At 38.2% G+C, this 20747-nt stretch overlaps 1 protein-coding gene across 1 annotated transcript; it reads right to left on the bottom strand.

The window, feature by feature from the left end:
- Window positions 1-5054: 5054 nt before the first annotated feature.
- On the bottom strand, window positions 5055-12727 carry KRT222 (keratin 222). Its single transcript, XM_003414439.4, has 6 exons — window positions 12446-12727; window positions 9324-9452; window positions 8380-8600; window positions 6611-6687; window positions 6082-6217; window positions 5055-5595 (listed from the first exon to the last, which is right to left on the bottom strand). Exons 1-6 carry the CDS (start codon window positions 12539-12541, stop codon window positions 5364-5366), a joined length of 891 nt encoding a protein of 296 aa, XP_003414487.1. The 5' UTR covers window positions 12542-12727; the 3' UTR covers window positions 5055-5363.
- Between the last annotated feature and the right edge of the window lie 8020 nt (window positions 12728-20747).

The following is a 20747-nucleotide window of genomic DNA, read 5'->3' as shown; positions in this document are numbered from 1 at the left end:
TCATTGTCTTCCGGAGATTTCCAAAGTTATTAAAGTAAGAATATTGGTAAAATATAATGGGGGGGGGGCGGGGGACTCTTCCCTAGCCCTGAGGAAATTAAGACTGAAGAGTGAAATACCCAGCAGGTGGACCCTTTATACTGATTTTTTTTCCAAAGCGAAATTCAGGACACGATCTTGCATGTACGAGGACACTTATGGGGACCATAAGACAGACTTTTGTAATTGTAATTATTCCTGAAAAATTTGGGAGGCAGCATTAATATGACTATTGTTATGGATTGAATTGTGTTCTCCAGAAGTGTGTTAACTTGGCTACACCATGATTCCTACTGTTGTGTGGTTGGCCACCATTTTGTGATCTGATGTGATTATCCTATGTGTTGTAAATCCTAACCCCTATGATGTTAATGAGGCAGGATTAGAGGCAATTATGTTAATGAGGCAGGACTCAAACTACAGGATTAGGTTGTATTTTGAGTCAATCTCTTTTGAGATATGAAAGAGAGAATCCAGCAGAGAGGAGAGGGACCTCCTTACCACCAAGCAAGAGGAGCCAGAAGCAAAGCATGTCCTTTGGACACAGGGTCTCTGTGCTGAGAAGCTTCTAGACCAGGGGGAAATTGATGATGAGGACCTTCCTCCAGAGCCAACAGAGAGAGAAAGCCTTCCCCTGGAGCTGGTGCCCTGAGTTTGGACTTCCAACCTCCTAGACTGTGAAAGAATAAATTTCTGTTTTTTAAGCCATCACTTGTGGTCTTTCTGTTATAGCAGCACTAGATAACTAAGAGAATTATGTGTAACTGTAAAGGTTTTTGGGAGCTGTCACTTGGGCCTAGTGGTAAACCCCAGAGATAGTCTTATGCCAATGTAGTTTATTTTTTTTTTCTGGCAGCAAGACCCAGGAACTTGGCATACGTTCTTCTCTGGCTCTACCCGTACTTCCTTGGGGTTCTTCTTCCCCTAAGGCAGGAAAGCCAAAACTAGTAAGTGATTAAGATGGGATTCAAGTCCAGGTCTCTTTGATTTCCTTGCATATACCATGGAAAGAAGCTAGTGAGAGAGAAATAGGGGTAGGAACAGTGCTGTGACTGGGAAAGAAGGGGAAAATGGCAGAGAAGAAGAATATACCTTCAGTCCTTTGACACATCGAAGTCCATGGATAAGCTCCAGGAGATCTATGAGCACTTTAAAAGTGTACAAAATTTTTATGTGCATTTTTCTGGATAGAGAGCTGGTAGCTTCATCAGATTTTCGAAGAGGTCTGTGACTATGAACCAGCCCACTGAGCAAGTTGTGATATGTTCTAATTAAGCTTTCTTAATGGATTTTTCTTGCCTTAAAATAGCTAAATGGAGGACATAGCTCTGCTTGAGCCAAATAGCCTATAAAAAAAATCTGGTTATAGGCAAATGGTGAAATAGGCTAATTTTCTCAGCTGTTTCTGTGAAAGCAGAAGGAATTACAGGTATTTAGTTTTTATCGTTAGAAATAGTTGTGAAATACTGAAGTCCAACAGATTTCAAGGAGGGAGTGATTCCTAATGTTTTGTCAAATTTGACAAAGTATGATTAGCTTTTTACAACCTTCTGCCTTGCCCCCAAAATTCCTTGAAGATTTGGGACATAAGTTTTAACACATGGTGATGAAAATGTTTGAAAACAGAATGGTCCTAGAGAATCTGGGGTGTGGGTCTGTTATCCACAGACCTTACTGAGGGACTAGGGCAGGGGTTGGGAAACTACTGCTGGAGGCCAAATCCTGGTTGCCTCTTGTTTTGTAAATAAAGTTTTATTAGGACACACCCACTCTTATTTGTCTACATATTATCTATGCCTGTTTTTGGCTAAGTGCAGAGCTGCATAGTTGCTACAAGGACTGTATGGCCTGCAAAGCTTAAAATATTTACAGAAAAACTGCAAACCCCTAAACTAGGTCTAAGTGTGTGAGGGACACTGGGAATAAAAAAAACAATAGCTTGTACTAATTTGCACGTACACCTTCTTTCAGAATATTTATTTTCGATATGTCCAGGAACAGTGGCAATCTATGTGTATATGCTGACCGTAACTTGTAAACAGAGAGCCAAATTCTGCCCTGTGCACAAATTTTCCTTTGATTTCATGTATTGATAATTTGAGTAACATGTATATGTGTATTATTTAAGCTAAAGTTGAATTTTGGCCCATGTACCATAATACATTTCCATTTCAAACTTTCAAATTAACTTAAGGATTTTTGACTTGAGGACATTTTTGTACTTTAAAAACTAACATGGAAGAGCAACTCAGATTGGATAACTGGGAAAAAATAATTTTTCTGGCAGCAATTGAAGAATTAAAAATATTTTTACCTGTGGTGTTTTGAACCATCACTTACATCGTCAGCTATAATTGTCCTTATAAATTCTTCACTCTCAATGACAATTTCCATTCGAATAGTATTGTATATTTGAATAGTTCTTTACAAAATATTTTCATATATAGATGCTTTACAAAATATTTTCAAACAACTGTGAGGTATGCAGGGTAGGAATTGCTATTAAGCATCACCTTTTTCTTTTGTCTTAGTTTCTTAGTGCTGCTATGACAGAAATACCACAAGTGGGTGGCTTTAATGAACAGAAATTTATTTTCTCACAGTTTAGGAGGCTAGAAGACACCGGCTCTAGGGCAAGGCTCTCTCTGTCCACTCTGGGGGAAGATCTTTGCCCCTTTTAGCTTCTGTTACTTGATTCCTTGGCAATATTCATGTTACCTCTCTCTTCCCCCATTTGTCTTTGCTTCCCTGTGCCTAATCTGCAATTTTTATATCTCAAAAGTGATTGGCTTAAGGTACACCCTGAATTGATAGGGCCTCATTAACATAAAAAAGAAAATCCTGTTCCCAAGTGGGATTACAACCACAGGTATAGGGGTTAGGATTTATAACACATAGTTTTGGGGGACATAATTCAATCCATAACACCTTTTTTTTCAAGTGTGAAAATTGAAGCCCGGGGAATTTGTGATTCCCTCTGGTTACGTGGTTAATTAGTGACAGAGCTGCAGCTTGAATCCTATAATATTTGTCATTGGAATTCACTCCTTATTTTTGTACTGTGTTGTGGAAGCATGCATTTAAAATATTTCAGAGAGATTGAAGAATATTTCTATTAATTTTTAAAAATGAGGATAAAATTATGCACTTTGTAGGACTGTCATAAGGATTGAGATCATGTAGGAGTCTGATGAGCAATGCCTACAGCAGAGTAGGCTCTTTGCAAATGGTAGCTATTGCTATTATATCTTCCCCAGGATTATGTGATTATTTTTATTTTTTATTAGAAAAAATATGAATATACCATTCTTAATTTTTCTTTTGCGAAAAAGTGTAAAAATCGTTATCTATCTACCGTGGTTGCCAGGCTCCTCCTTTCCCCCCAGTGAGCTAATGAGGCTGAAGCAAATAAAAGGACTGTGTATCAAACCAAATACAAGGCAGCTTTAGAGTTCATGTTTCAATTTTTTTTTTTTATTGTAGTGGTATCATTTACTTTGGTAAATTCATATCCCAATTTAAAATGCCCCAAAGCAAATAAAACTTTGTTATAAATCCAAATATTTAAAAATGTACATGTTATACATACAATAGCTGCATAGTAGAATTACTATAACAAGCAGTTACATTCTCGATGCCCAGTACTGAATTTTTAGCCCTGCATGTAGTTTACACTAGATCTATTGCTTTATTATGATCACTGTTGCTTAGTACAGGAACGTTAGTACAATAGCTGATACGATAGCATTTTTAAAGCTTTAACAAGGTTAGTAGTATTTAACTAACATTGAATGAAAACACTTGTTATGTATAGGATGTATTTTAGGTCAGATGATTATGCAAGAATAAGCACTTAGCATGCTGTTATAGCCTTGGTAAAACAAAATCACCCTCTTTCACTAAATAGCATAAGCCAAGCTAAACGGAATATGAAGTAGTTGAAAAAAATTAATTTTTATGTTCCTGTATTATGCTAAAGATTATTTAACGTTATTTTCTTCTGTTTTTTTTTTTTTTTCCCTGCTGGAATTAAAAATAAAAAGAGACCTATTGTAAAGGCTCTTCCGAAATGCCGACAAAGCTGTAGCCCTTAGGTGATAATTTTGCTGGAAAAAAGTATTGGTGAGTTGTACTCAACCATTATTTCTGCTTAGAAGAAAATGAATAGCCTATAAATTCTAATGTTTTAACATAGGTGCTTATTTTTGAAGGTCTTAAAATAAACATACCAGTATTAAACAAATGAGATCATTTTAAAAACTTTGCGGTAATACTCCACTTATTCACAAATATATTTTCTATCCATATTTATTACAGTTTGAACAATTTAAAAACATAAATCCTGCAGATGTTCTTAACATAGACAGCAATGCTGTTATCTCAGTTCGTGTCAATGAGGGAAAGAAGTATTTCAAATACTCATAGTGTCTTAGCAAAGGCTTATAGCAAGCATTCAAATTAATCACATTTAACTTTATAGGTGGAAAAATTGGGATGGTGAGAGTTTGGGTAACTACCTCTTGAAGTTGCTTTTCACGTTTTGTTTGTGTAGCTGGTCTGATTTTTTTTTTTTTTTTGTATGGGGGGAATACAACTTTTAAAGTTCTTTGACTAAACTAAGCTTTCTGGAAATCAGAAAGATAATGATTACAAAAAATTTACAGATGTAACTTAATATTATTTAATTATCAGGTGATTCTTGGGGTATGTTTTATAGCTTGGTCAAAGCTGCACAAGGAAAATAACTTTTGGGGGAGTCATTTTTCTAAGTGTATCAAGGTTTGTCTCAAAAAAAACCTGGTTAAGTGAGTAGTGAGACCCCTTTCAAAGCTTTTTTTTTAATAATTCTTTTTTTCTTCAGTAGCAAAAACTTTCTAGGTTTAACGAGTCATGGAATAATGATGAATAACTCAGTATGACTATCATAATAAATTCATATTCAAACAAATGGCTACTTTTTCTTTAGAGTATTCAGCCACTGAATGAAATTACAAAGATTTACCTAAACCGGTTTACTGCTTACAGTCTTGATAAAATTTCAAGGAAAAAAGAAAAAGAATATTTGGAGAATAAATAAAATAGAAACCATACTGAGTTCCTAATTTGATTTTTAAGCCGCCTCCTCCCCATAAAATAGATCCATAATTAGATTCAGAGAAACTTTGTCTCTTACTAGTTTTTTCCTGAAGAGAATCACACATTGACTATAATAACCTTTTCCATATGTACTTAGTAATTTACATTTAGGAATGGAGGGGCCCGGCATGGCCCACCTAGGTCCATCCTAATGACATTTTCAAATCATGTCAAATACTGTCTTTGGGTTACTCAGCAGCAGCTGATGGAGGTTTGATAGAGGGGATACTGCACGATCTTCTCATGATAAGCCTGACTTCTATATCTGGTAGGTTATCCTGCTTAGTCTGTAAACATCCTTCATCGGTGGCTGCTAAGTGAAGATCAAATCGAAGGGAAACAGATTTTTTCCTTAATCGAGGGTTATCTTTGAAGAAGGAACCTTCCCATTCTTTAATAACTTCATCAACTTTCTCTGTCCTGAAAAGATAAAATAAGCTTTTCTATATAAAGAAGTATGGGTATATTAAAAAAAAACAAAAACAAACCAAACCCATTGCCGTGGAGTCGATTCCAACTCATAGCGACCCTATATATATATAAAATACATGCCATATCTATGAAAAACAAATCAAGAAACTGTATAATTTATAGTTTGTGAAATTTATAATTTATATACTTAAAAATTATGAATATGATTTCTGTGGAACTTCTATGGAATTCTCATGTTTTAGTTGTATTTTTTTGAAAAATGGTGAATTCAGGATTGTACTCTTTCATCGATTTTTTGTTTATATTATATAGTAATATATATAACAAAATAGGCTGTCATGTCAGATTAAAATTCATAATAAAACTTTATATTTGGAAACACTCAGAGAAGATTAATTCCTGGGATTACTCAGTTGAAATGAACTTATTTGCATATGTTTGTTATTATTTCTTAGTCAAAATTGTTTTACTTACTGTATAGTGCCATGAGCTTCAGTGCTTTCCTTCACAATATTTCCGTTTAATATTGCCTGTTTGGTTATTGTCTCCACTTTTTCATTCTCACACTTTTGTGGGACTTTTGTTGAAAAAGATATTTCATTTATAATGGCTGCAAAAATTTTATTTATTAATCATTAAATTACAGTATTCAAGTACTGTTCACAGTCAATTTATGTGTCAAACTTTTTATTCAAATATTGCTTGTTTTTGCTTCTTTGTTGTTGCTGTTGTTAGGCGCTGTCGAGTCAACGACTCATAGCTATGCCACGTGACAGCAGAACTGCCTGGTGGGGTTTTCTTGGCTGTAAACTTTACGGAAGCAGATCGCCAGGTCTTTTTCCCACTGAGGCACTGGGTGGGCTCGAACCTTTCAGTTAGCATCCGAGTGCTTAACCATTGGTGCCAGCAGGGCTTTTTGCTACTTTAGAGTATTTAATTTCATTATAACTCCTGTAAATGGAGCTTAAGTTTTCAAGGTAGTTTACTTATATCAGAAACTCACCTGAAGGTAAAACAAAACCAACTCTACTTGTGGTAGGTTTTGGGTCTTTTTTCCCACCTTGGATAGAACCGTAGTATCTGAAAATGGAAAGAATTATAGGAACAACACTGTAATAGCAAATAACAGAAACAACCTAAATGTCCACCACCAGAAGAATGGATAATGGTAGTATGTTCTAGCCATTTTCATACAATGGAAATACTATTTAGAGTGAAAATAAATAAGGCTACACTGTATCTTTATGGATGAATCTCACGGCATAACATTGAAAAAAAGGTAAGCGGCAGCTCATTTTATACAGGTTAAAGTAATATGCAAAACAATTCCGTTTTGTTTAGGGATACATATATTTTAGTATAAGGACTGTATAAGACTAGTAAACATCCAATTCATGAGCCAGGAAGGGAGGAGAATGAGATGGGGTGGGGTGTGAGGTACCCGGGGGATTTCAACTACATTGGAAATGCTTTACTTCTTAAACTGGGGGAAGTAGGTACATGAGTGTTCATTATATTTTCTTTATACCCTCTTGTACATCTTAAAGTTAGCACAATAAAATTTAAAAAATTGTATTATCCCAGAAATGCTTTACTTCTTAAACCAGGGGAAGTAGATACATGAGTGTTCATTATATTTTTCTTTATACCTTCTTGTACATCTTAAAGTTAGCATAATAAAATTTTAAAAATTGTATTATAGAAAGTATTAAAGGGCCAATTTGTCAACATCTTGAATGATTATGAATTAAATAAAATTTACAACCACTCATTTTCGTTAACACTTATATAGTACCTACCATGTGCCAAATACTGCTTTAAGCACTTCACAAACATTAACTCATTTAATCCTCATAGCTATCCTATGGAAAAAAAAAAAGTGAGGTAGGTAATATTATTATTCTCATTTTACAGATGAGAAAACTGGGACACAGGTTAAATAACTAGCCCAAGGTCACTCAATTAGTTAAGTGGTATAGTTTCAAAGATTTAGTAAATGTCAGGAGTTTTATTATAGGTTAAAGTTGCTTCATGTAGTTCTGTCGAGAACTCAGAATTCTGAAGCAAGCAAGAATAAAGGTTTCTTTTTAGAGGAACCTGGGGACTGGGAGGTTGTGCTATGTTCAAAGCTATATGACCTTATAAGTGATCGCAGATTATGAAACTGTGTGACTTGGAAAGAATTTCTCTTTTAATACCTTTCCTTACTCAGAACATCTGGAAATCTTTTGACTCATGTACTCAGGAAAATATTGCTTTCCATTGTTGTAATATAATCTCTTTTTTATATTATTATCTTTGCATCATCATCATCACTGTTATTTTGGTGTTTGATACGTGTGTGTATGGGGAGAGTAAGGGGTCATGTGGTGGTAATATGTGAATTTTCCAAGCCTTCTTTGAGGTGGTCCATACAAAGCCTGATCCCAAAAGAGATGAATGGCAGGGAAAGTGTGAAAGTTGAGAAAGGTCATTTTTTGTAGCGACTGAGACTTATTTGTGTTTCTTTCTAGCTCGGCGAGCTCCTTGTTGTAGCGAATGCCCTCGACTTTGGCTATTTCATCCCTAACTTTGGAAGGCTGGAAATAGTTCTTCCTCTTTGCTCATTCTTACTCTTCGCAGTGTATTCTAATCCCGTTTTATCGTAGGAATGCAGTGAGTACATCATGGTGATGATGGTTTTTAAGGCTTAATTTCTCTGACTGCATCAACAGTGACTTAAGTGGCTCTGTACCTCTGGCCACTTGTCATCAACTATATGGAACCAGGTACCTGATTTCCTCCTTTTCCAGGAGGCGTCGGTAAGTGGCTATTTCTTGTTCGAGCCTCATCTTCGTATTAAGCAGCATCTCATGCTCTTGAAGCTGCTTCTCGATGCCACGCCTTACTTCCTGTAGCTCTTTTTCTAGTCCTTCAATCACACCTTCTAGGTCCTGCAGCTGCATCTGGTAATGCTGCTCACTGGCGTGCAGGGAGTTTTCCAGGCCCCTTTCCTGTGTAATATAGACACTCATCAGTCAATCAGTGAAAAAAAATGTTGCGGAAATCTGTATTTGCATTTTCTTCATTCTATTGGGTTCTCATCTTTTTTAAGAGGCTGTAATAATTGTACCTCACTTATGCAAGAGGTGTTTTCTTAAAGCTTTATGTCTGCCTAAATTAAAAACAAAATTATATTTTATACACAAAGCTAAAGAGCTTACTATTTCAAAGGAATTCAGTGGTATTTCCTATGGCAAAAATATCCTTTGCAGTGCGATTAACTTATTATCACTCTGATTTATCTAATTTCTTAAATGTTAAAAATACAGACTATTGAGTATCAAAGCCAGAGTAGGCTGCATATAAAAGGCACTTTAGGTAAGTGCTCAAATATTTCTCTCCTTAGCAGTCTCCAGTGGCAAGCATAAGAGTTCCTACTGTTAACACTTTGGATACCGAGAAAGACCCTATTCTCCCGCTTTAACAATTAGAGAACCCCAGGGTGAGCAGCAAGTATTACTTCATTTTTATAGACATGAACTAAACCTTGAGTGAATTGATTACAGCTGTGGCCATGATGGGGTTAGAATAATGGAACTAGGACCAGGAATAGAATCCAGTGACCTTGATTGTCAATCTCTCACAGTAAAGTAATGGACATTCTTCCTTTCCCTCCCTTAATCAAATAACATCTGGGGACTCAGTGGACCACTTCCTTTGGAAAACATTCTTACCACAGCGTGGAGAGATTCAATTTCCACTTGCAGGTGGTGCCACTGACGTCGGGCTTCCTTGAGCTCTGCTTGAGCCGCCTTTAAAGCCTCTTCATCTTTGTCCATTTTTTTGCTTATATCTTCTTCTAGCTATAGGAAAGCGAACAACAGTAACAAAAACACAAAGAGTGCCCTTAAAAAAATGAGACATTTAAAAACCATTATACAAAAGTAGTATAGGAATTGAATCATTTTTTTCCTTTAAATTGTTGAATTACAAATTTGTTCTAGCACTTAATTGCTAATTAAATATGTGAGCAAGTCAGTTTTACTCTCAGCCTCAGTTTTCTCAGGGACTCAAAAGTCCCTTCCAACTATGACAGCCCATGAAATATGGAAAAATACACCTACTTTAATGAAAAAAAGTTTGCAGGTTCTAAATTTGTGACCTCTGATTCTGGGACCAGGGGTATGGACATGGAGCATTTACTGCTGGAAGGTATGTTAATGATAATTTAAAGAATTAAGTTGCCTTATACCAGAAAACCAAAGCCATCGCTGTTGGGTCAACTCCGACTCATGGCAACCCGACAGGACGGAGTAGAGATGCCCCGTAGAGTTCCCAGGGAGCAGCTGGTGGAGCTGAATGGCCAGCCTTTCGTTTAGAAGCTGAGCTCTTAACCACTGCACCACCAGGGCTCCAGGGTCTAAACTGGACTTCAGTGTTAAGAGCACCCACTATTGATTTACCTTTTTCAAACTGGTCTTTTTAGAAGGCAGGCAGTAACAAAAAATGACATCTTTAAAAAATTATTCTCTAAACGTCCTCATTAAATAACAAGTTGAATATTTATATTCTGCTTTAAATATTCTTATGCTGATGTTGGAATTAAATGGAAGTCTCCTTTGGCAGAATTCTCAACATTTGGCCCCAAGTAGGAGCAACGCATGGATTGATTGTAGCATTTTGAAGCTGAAATTACAACTTTTTAATGTTCTTATTAAAATATATTTTAAAATTAAAAAATTAATTTGATGGTACAATGGATTTTTTTTAAGGAAACATTGGAGTAAAGTTTAGGGCAAGGTGTTAGAGAACAAAATTCATCATTTCTTTTGGTTTGTTATGCCACTTTTTCTTAGTATTAACTTGGCAGAGTGATGTAGCTACACATACTGGAGCAACTACAAAAGAGAATGTAAAGATTTTTGGAAATATGAGAGCGTAAAAGTGCCAGTATCTAGTGGTTTTTTTGGATTTTGAGTATGGAACTGGCAGCTAAGCTTATGTGTGTAGCTAGGTTACGAAGATGGCCACCAATGAACCGCACCTTCCAATATTCATGTCCTTGTGTGCGTGGTCCCCTTCCACATTGAATCTGGCCTGACCCTGTGTCTTGCATTAACCAATAGAATGTGGCAGGAGTGATGCCACACCAGTTCCAGGCACAAGCCTTAAGAAGCTCTTGCAGTTTTCACTTCTGTGCTTTGGGACCCCTAGGCTGCAATGTAAGAAGCCTGGATACCCTGTTGGTGAGATCATGTAGAAAGGCTACATGGAGAGAGAGAGAAATAGCCCCAGTTGTCCCTGCTAAGCCAGTTTTCCAGCAAGACCTGCCAAGGTGCCAGACACATGAATGAGCCACATTCCATCCCAGTCGTGCCCCAAGATAATTACAGCCCCAGCCAACATCATGTGAAGCAGAAGAATCACCCCGCTGAGCCCAGTTAACTCACAGAATCATGAAAGAGAATATAATGGTTGTTGTTTTAATCCATTAAGTTTTGGGGGGTTTGTTACACAGCAATAGGTAACTAAAACAGTTTATGCTTCTTTATTTCATAATAATTAATCAGGATTTCTTGAATTTATTCCAGCTGACTTTCTGAATAAAAAAAAAATAAGTTTTTCTTTATATTTAAAAGACTTTAAACAAAATGTATTGTAATCTTGCTTTTTCATTTGAATTTACTCATTTTAGCATTGTGACTTGTAAACAATTATTTCCAAAATAAAATGTTTATTCAGTTTATCATCTTCAGAAATTGTTTTTCCTTCCTTTTGTAAAAGGCATGTGAACTATTCCAATACATAATGCAAATATTCAAGTGTCTTTGCTTAATCCAGAATACTGATTATTCTTTATGAAGACTGAAAATGTTACCCAGTTATAAGATATATGATGTTACTAAAAATGAGCTGCTAATAGAATAAAGGCCTGTGAGTCCCTAGTAATATATATTTTTCCCCATTTGGAAATGTTCTTAAGTAAATTCTTTGCTGTATCTGGGTGCTTGTAATAGAATTTGAACTCAGATGTAATAGATAAACTGAAAACAAAACAAAAACCAACTAAATTTATGAATCTTTGTTTCTAAAATATTTACTTATAAATTTGTTTGAAGACTTGAGACCTTAATTGCCAAAGGTGATTGTCATTTTAAAACTAAGTAAGTCTATGAATTAGGATCTAGCCCTTATTTAAATTATCTCTCTTTTTAAAAATACTTAAATATTTCATTTTTTATGTTAGAAGCAAACATGTCTCATCTCATAATAAGCAAAAATCTGTAATCAGTTTGGGAGTTTTGTTATAATTTAGATCATTGTTTCTGAATGCCATGTCACATACCGAGATGATTTCTGTTTATAACAATGGATATAAAACCGAGCTCATTAAAAAATGATGATAGGAACTCTTTAGAAATATTTTACCTACTTTTATCTCCAGAGAGTATGCAAGCTAATAAATCTCCCTATAAAGCTTGTCATTTTAAATATGCTATCTAAATGATCTCCATAAATAACCCCACAGTATCTTTGAAGCGTATTTGAAATGCTTGCTTCCTGAAGGATGCTTAAAGTGCACCATTTTCTTGTATGTTTTGTTAACGATAGAAACCTAGTAATTTGTATAAAAATCAAATGTATCAACCAACATTTATTTAATGGCCATTTAACAGTATAATCAAGGCATTTCCCCCTGTAGTCTCAGCCACATTGCTGTAAAACCTAAATTCCTTCCCCAGTATACGCTGCATTGAAAAGGAAATACTGTACCTCAGAGAGGCTGGGACAGGAATTGGATAGACATGGATTGTCTCCTTATCCTGGAAGATGCCTGTCTGTATGAAATCATTACCTGGATCCTTGTTGAGAGCATGGTCTCTATCTGATTTCTGGTGAGGAGCTTTTCATAGTTTACCCTGATCTCATTGAGTAGCTGGGACAGTTCCATTCTTTTCCCATCCTCCACCTTGGCTAACTGAACCTTATCGATAGGATGAGTCGCTGCGGCAGAGTCTGCTCTGCCTGCGTAGAGAGCAGAGGAGAGCCCTGCGGAGCCTTAAAGACGCAGAGCTCCTTTTTCAGAGGCTTGGAAATTCCTGTGTTTCTAATCAATTACGCAAATATATGGTAAACCTTTCGCTCCTATTGCTGGGATAGTAAAGTGTCACACTTTCCACGATGGAACAGAAAATTAAAAGCCTCCTCAGTATTCCTCAATTGATTCCCTTTAAAGTTGAGCGTTTTAGGAAAAAAAAAAGTTAATTAATTTTTTGGAAAGGAAATGGAACATAAAAAGAAAAGAGCAAAGAAAGAAGATTGTAATTAGCTTTCCCAAGATATTGCAAAGAGATAAATCTGGGTCCAAAACCTGACAGCTAACATTTTCTTTTACTGTATTTCTTACTACTTGGATTATTTAAGCAGAAATGTTATAAATCTTAGATATTCTGACAGTAGAAAAAGCTACCACCAGATTAAATTAATAATTGTCATCAGCCAAGGGCTGATAGACCATATTTCCCTCAAAAGCATACTCTGTGCTTCATGGCAGACTGCTGGCCTGTGGCAGGGTTTGATGTACTGAGGTGAACTCCTAAAGGCATATTGCAGATGAAGTTCCAGAGAAGTGCTAACAGAGTATGATGGTAGCTGTGAGCTAACACATTTCCAATGTATTAAAAGGTTGAAGAAATAGAACCAGATGGTCCCTGGGCAGGGTGTGTTCAATGAGGTTTTTACTTACCGTGGGGTTGCTCATTCATTAGTAAACATAGGTAATGACCACTCGTACCTGTAAGATTTACGTTATGCAGCTCTTCTAAGAAACAACTTTTGTGGCATTTATTCCATCTTCACAATCCCGTTCATTTTGTGACCTGTAAAGATGTGAAGACTAAGGCCAGCGGGGTTAAGGTGTCTTGCCCGAGGTCATGGATCGGCATAGCGGCATCATTGGGACTGGAATTTTGGCTGTTGGGCTATATTTGATATATCGCCTGTCTGGCTCTCATTATATCTCCCTCCACCTAAATTCCTTGTTTAATCTGGCCAGCTAGTTGCTGAATGTGATTGAATGTGGCTTGGCTGAGATTTCTCCTAGAGCGCAGTCCTGAGAATAAGTCCTTGGCTTTAGAGCTGTCACAGGACCTTTGCATGTGCATTATGCTCTATTAGTTTCTGAAATAACTTATGGTGGTCAATTTGTCCTGGGCATTCCCACCATCCCCTCCAAACAAAACTGGCCCGCTCACAGCCCCTGCTCAGAGGAGAAGTTCTAGGTCACTCCCTGTACTCTGTTCAAGCAGACCCAACCCTCTCCACCTCCTCCCCAACCCTGCAGCTACAATTGATTAGCTGACACTGGACTGAGGAACAGCCAATCCACAGACTGGGCAGAGACCTATGAAGTACCCTGATGCAAAAAGCTCGAACTAATGAGAGTCACTGATGCTTATCTAGGCCAAACTGATTTTCTTGGTAGTTGGGACCAAGAAATATGAAGAGAAGCAGGCATATGGTAGTGGAACGGGAAGCAAGAAAGCAAAGAATTATGCTAGTTGGTCCAGGTTGTGGCCTAGGCATCAGAATTAAAAAACAAAGCAGCAAAAGTCTAATATGCAGCAAAGTTTGAGAACTGCTGTTATAAAATACCTTCCTTTTCACTCATTTTCTTCATCCAGAGGAAATGAGTTGTTAAGTATAACTGTCTGAGATGACCCTGCATCACACATTGGCAGGTTCCTGTATTCATGCCGTAGCTGGTACGATTCTGAGTTCATAAGTAACAAATTAAATTTTATTTTGAGCTCCCATCCTGCAGAGGTCATGTGTTAAATATGTGTTAAATCTCATCAAATGGACTTCCCACCTTTTCTCCAAAGTGTTGCATCTATGTTTTTGAGGAGCTTATGTAGCCATGACTAGGGGAGCATATGGCCTTGATGTCGTTTGTCCAAGCCTGTGTTTACTAAGACTGTCAGTGTTCTTCCCACCTGTCCCACTTATATCCAGCTGCTTTCTCCCATATTTCCTCCCATGCTTGAGGGCTTGGGAATTATTCTGATACTTCAGTGTGCCAGTGGCATGGAAATATCAGGCAGACTGTGGCTCCATCTGCCCAGACACACTGTGCAGTCATAACCTATTTGGCTCTTGTCCCTTTCATGGGACCACAATTTAGGAAGCAGAGCACAGTGCTCCTAAGCAGTCAGATCACCCAAACTTCCCTCAAATTTTGTGGCTTTGCAAGGGCACTGCCTCAGAAGCAGAGCCTGGGGCCCCTTGTTCTGATACCCAGCTATGCCCCTGTCTCCCCTCACCCTTCAGTCTAGGGGAATCTCTTATATTCTTGAGGGTGGGACAGACATCCTGCTCTTAACAGTAGAAGATATGCTTCAGGACCCATCTGCCTTGTTTACTGCTGTATGAACTTTCTGGCACAGTTCCTGGCATAGAGGAGGCAGACAATAAATATGCATAGAATGAATGATGTTTCTTTGAACATTATGTCTGGGCCCCATGTCTTCTTCATTCTAAGTCCAAGGACTGGGGCACCCCCTTGCTTTTGTTTCGTCTACTCACAAGGCAGTGAGCACTGAGGAACCTATTTACTTGAAGGAGGTGGCAGAAGTGAACTACCAGGGGAAAGAAGACAGATAAGTAGCTCAAAAACATTACTTTTCCCATGTACTTAGTGTTTATAAATCCACGGACATCGGATACACACTCATTTTAGAGTGTTATACTGGGACTTTGCCATTAAACTTGGGGGAGTATCATCTCTTCTAAACTGCTTTTTACCACACTCAAGAATTGGATATTTTTGCCTTAAGGAGGGAAAGAAAAATACTGAAAGAAGAGTAATGGATTTATTTATTTTTATGTAATGCATTTGGACACATGTATTTTACCCTTTAAAGTACCTTATCCTCTCGTATACAAGGATCACAAATCTTAATCCATTTAATATTTTGCCTTTCCTACTCGTAAATGTTGCGATAAATTTTTATTCTAAAAAGCATACCAGTTAGAATTCATGACAACACAAATTTTTGTCAAGCAAATTTTTCCTCCAGGCAGTTGTAAATATAAATCTCTAGTTCCTTTTTTTTTTTTTTTTAGATAGATTAGTTCATCTGATCTTTTAATTTTGGGGATAATCCAATACAGCTTGAAATGTTATTTCTTTAGCAGTTTAGGATATTGTGAGTCCCTCTTTTTAATCAAGCACACATTTTAACAGGATTATAGAAGCATAATTAACAAAATGTCAGGCTCAATTCTCTATAGGAGCAAAAACAGTGAAGCGTAGATAGATAGGTAGATACCTAGATTATTTCAAAGAAATGGCTCACATAGTTGTAGAGACTGCCAAGTCCCATATCCATGGGTTAGACACTGGGTTGGAGGCTTCTCCTGACTCACGTGATTGTAGGGCCTGATGTACCCAAAATCAGCAGGTCAGATGGCAGCTGCTGGCTCATGTCCCAAGAACTGGAGGTCACAGGATGATAAGTTGGTTGCACAATCCAGAGAGGGTGAGATTTGCCAGAACATCTATATATATTGGATGCAGGCCACACACCAAGAAAACTCCCTTTTCAACTGGTTGGCTGCTCACATCAAATCACAAAATGGAGGATGATTATATAATAGCTGCTAAACCACTGAGACTCATGGCCTAGCCAAGTTGATACATAACCTTAACCGTCATGGTCTACCCCGTGTCAACTTGGCACCTGTACACATCTCCTTAAACCATACATAATCTCTAAAGACAATTATAATGTCATTATGGTAGGCACAAGTATGATATTATAAAATCCAATTTTTGGTTGGGTTTTATAATGTCATACTTGTGCCTACCATAATACAACTAACATGCATACAACCGAAAACACACTAGCCCTGTTTACATCTTATATTTTATAATAAGTAATGGAATAAAAGAAGGAAGGAAACAAAGATATTTGATTCCTGGACCCAGAATCCTGGCTATGGGAAAAACAGCACCATATATTGCCTCCTGGAGAACACTTTCCCAACCCTGCAGGTTATTGTCACCTAGCTGGTACCATAATTGTGTCCTTGGGAGGCCATTCCATTGTTCTATCAAGCTAGCTGCTTCAGGATGATGGGGAACATGGTAAGATCAGTGAATTCCGTGAGTAGAGCCCATTGCCACCTTTCATTTGTTGTCAAGTAGGTCCCTTCAACTGAGGTGATGCTGTGTGGGATACTATGACAGTGGATAAGACATCCTGCTAGTCCATGGATGGTAGTTTTGGTAGAAGCATTATGCGCAGAGAAGACAAATTCGTATACAGAGTGTCTATCCCAGTAAGGCTGAAACGCTGCCCTTTCCATCATAGAAGTGATCCAACATAATCAACCTCCCACCAGGTTGCTGGCTGATTGCATCAGGGAATGGTGCCATATCAGGGACTCACTGTTGGTTTCTGCTGCTGGAAGTTTGGGCACTCAGCAGTGGCTGTAGCCAAGTCGGCCTTGGTGAGTGGAAGTCCATGTCGCTGAGCTCATGCATAATCTCCATCCCTGCCACCAAGGCCACTCTGTTCATTAGCCCAGTAGGCAATGATGGGAGTGGCTGGGGAGAGAGGATGAATGCGTCATCCTATCCACTTGATTGTTAAAATCCCACTCTGCTGAGGTCACTTTTGGTGAGCATTCATGAGATACAAATATCTTTACTTCTTTGGGCCATTCAGGGAGGTGTATTCACATGTCTCTTCTCCACGCACCCTTGTCACTAATTTTTTAATCATGTTCCTTCCAAGTCCCTGACCATCCAGTCAAACCATTGGCCACAGACCGTGAATCAGTATACAGTTGCACATCTGGCCATCTCTCCTTCCAAGCAAAATTAACAACCAGCGGTACTGCTTGAAATTCTGCCTGTTGAAAGGATTTCCCTTCAACAGTGTCCTTCAGTTGATATAGTGTAGTGTAGTCTACTGCTTAGTCCATGCTTCGGTGAACCAACCAAATAATCTATTAGATATTTTCTGACCTCTTTATCTGAAACATTGAATCAAGTTCTGTGCTTAGTGGGTCCATATCAATAAACTCAGACTGATCCAACTTTATGTTCCTTGCACCATTATCCCACGCCCTTAATAGCCATTCCCATACGTATTCCCCAGGTTTCTGTTTGTCTATATTAAAAAAAAATCGGGCAGTTCTTTTGGAATGTAGCATACTTCCTCCTAGGTTACGTTTTGTACCTCACCTCTTGGGGTTACACTTTGTGCTTCACCTCTAGAAGCAAAAATGGGTGGCGGGAGTGGGTCCTGGGGACGTTAAGCAATGTCTTGCAAAACATCTGTTTTAAGTGATGCCCCAGGCAACACCCCAGGTACTGCCTCAGGTGATATCTCAGAGAAAGACACATCAGGCACAGCTGGGTTAATCTCATCAGATGGGGGTAGAAGGGGTAATAGTTTTACTGGGGAGGTGGCTTAGTAGGCAAAGATGGAGTAATCCTCCAAATGGGAGTAAGAGAGCTGGTTCGTTTGGAGGAGTGATTCACGCCCCCAGATTCCTGATTATATGCTTGTTATGGATTGAATTGTGCCCCCCAGAATATGGGTCAACTTGATTAGGCCATGATTTCCAGTATTGTGTGGTTGTCCTCCATTTTGTGGTTGTAATTTTATATTAAAGAAGATTGGTGTGGGATTGTAACACACTTACTAAGGTCACATTCCTAATCCAATGTAAAGAGAGTTTCCCTGGGGTGTGGCCTGCACCACCTTTTATCTTAACAAGAGATAAGAGGAAACGGAAGCAAGGAAAGAGTTTGGAACCTCATACCACCAAGAAAGCAGTGCTGGGAGCAGAGTGCATCCTTTGGACCCAGGGTCCCTGTGTGGAGAAGTTCCTAGTCTGGGGGAAGATTGACGAGAAGGCTGACAGAGAGAGAAAGCCTTCCCCTGAAGCTGACGCCCCGAATTTGGACTTTTAGCCTACTTTACTCTGAGGAAATAAATTTCTCATTGTTAAAACCATCCACTTGTTGTGTTCTGTTATAGCAGCACTAGATAACTAAGACACTGCCCATCTGTCCCCATCCCAAGTTTCAGGATCCAATTTCTTCCCATTTAATGCCCTGACTTTAACTTCATATGCCATTTGAGGTTGGGAATTCAATTGGTGCTGCAATTCAGCCACTCTTATGATAAGACTCCAGGTTTGGTTTTCAGCAATATCAGCTCTGTTACTATAAGAAATAAGGCTTTTGTTCAGGGCACAAGTGGCAACTTTCAGGCCTTTTACACAGCACTTGAGCTGTGACTCTTAAGCCCTGAGCTTGTCTCTTTCTTTCACCATTTTTTTTTTAGTAAAATCAGGACCTATCAATCAGCCTATACTTCTCATTCTGACAAAATTGTAGAAAAGTATAATTATGCAATCACCCAGAGCCTTGTTTCTCACAAATATTTGATCCACTCATGGTGATATTTTGTGTATTTCTATTGCTGCTTCATGCCATGGATTAGCAGTGCCTCTTTACTACTGGAGGCAGAATCAGCATGGCCTTTGACACTAGCCAGACATGAGAACCAACCCAGAAAATTCATTCCTTATGATTTTGTTCCATAGGTTGAGTTCTCTAGAGGAGCTAAATCAGTGAAGTGTATCTATATCAATATATCTATATATCTACATCTCCCTGGTGGCACAGTGGTTAAGAGCTATGGCTGCTATCCAAAAGGTTGGCAGTTTGAGTCTACCAGCTGCTCCTCGGAAACACTGTGGGGCAGTTCTGCTCTGTCCTATAAGGTCACTATGAGTTGGAATCAACTTGACGGCAATGGCTTGGGTTTTTGATTTTATATGTGTATAGATAGAAAGAGAGAGAGATTTCAAGGAAATGGCTCATGCTGTTGTGGAGGCTGGCAACATCTGTGGGTCAGATGTTGGGCTGGAGGCTTCTCCCAACTCATGTGATTGCAGGGGCTGACAAATCCAAAATCGGCAGGTCAGATGGCAGGCTGCTGGCTCATGTCCCAAGAACTAGAGGTCAGAGAATGACGAGTCAGAGGCAGGATTCAGAGAGAGGGAGCTTTGCCAGAACATCCGTATACATTAGATGCCGACCACACCCCCAAGGAAATTCCCCTTTCAACTGATTGGCTGCTCACATCAGATCACAAAATGGAGAATAATTATGTAATATCTACCAAACCACTGAGAATCATGGCCTAGCCAAGGCGACACGTAGCCTTAACCATCACACAATTAAAGACGGATTCTTTTTTTTGTATTTTTAAAAGTTGCTATAAATGATAGGCCTTTCATTATTGGTTTGTCCCCTTTTCGTTTTGTTATTGACTTTTCTACTCATAAGAGCATGCCTCTAGGAGATATAGTTTAAGCTGATGTTGCAAGTATCAGTTAAGAATATACAAAGAAGCAATCAAGAGTAGAACTTTTTTGTCAGCATGTTTTCAAAGTGTGTGAAAAATGCTTGCATGCGTTTTCATATGTCCTGTGCATACATGTAATATGATTAAGCAAGTTATAGTACTACACATACTGTCTTGTTCCTAGCAGATACTGAGTTCATTTTTTTGCTGCTGTAACTCAAGGGTAAAAAGCAGGGAAATTTCTCCAGTCAAGGACTTTGTCTTTGGGCCCTATTTTCTCTGGCATCTTCCATAGTATTTATCCTTCTTACTTATTCCATTGTAGCTCAGCCCACTCAGATGTTTCATGATCAATAACAAGCTTTACTAGAAAGTGAGGCCATTTTAGGGTGCCAATTATATACAGTTTTGGTATATTACAAATACAATTCATGTTGTATGGTTAGCTCGGCAGACTAAACGAAACTATCCAGGAATTCAATTTCCTTTCCTCTACTTCCTTTTCATCTGCAGAGGTGCCTTAATTAAGTCTCAACCTTTGAATTTATAGCTCTTTGGCTAAAACTCTTCCATCTACCAGTTCCACTTGAGCTACAATATTTACCTTCCCTTCCTCATCCCTGGAAGAGGAATTCTTATTGGGTCTTAAGTACACCTTCCTCAGCCATCTAGCAGGTGTTTCCTTAGCTCTTCCTGTCTTTGGAATACTGACTTTTCTAAACCTCCTTTCACTGACTGAGGACATTGGCGCTGTTTTTTTTTCCC

The sequence above is a fragment of the Loxodonta africana genome, chromosome 18 (assembly GCF_030014295.1).
Source record: "Loxodonta africana isolate mLoxAfr1 chromosome 18, mLoxAfr1.hap2, whole genome shotgun sequence".
Taxonomy (NCBI): domain Eukaryota; kingdom Metazoa; phylum Chordata; class Mammalia; order Proboscidea; family Elephantidae; genus Loxodonta; species Loxodonta africana.
This window is presented reverse-complemented; position numbering and strand designations above follow the sequence as displayed.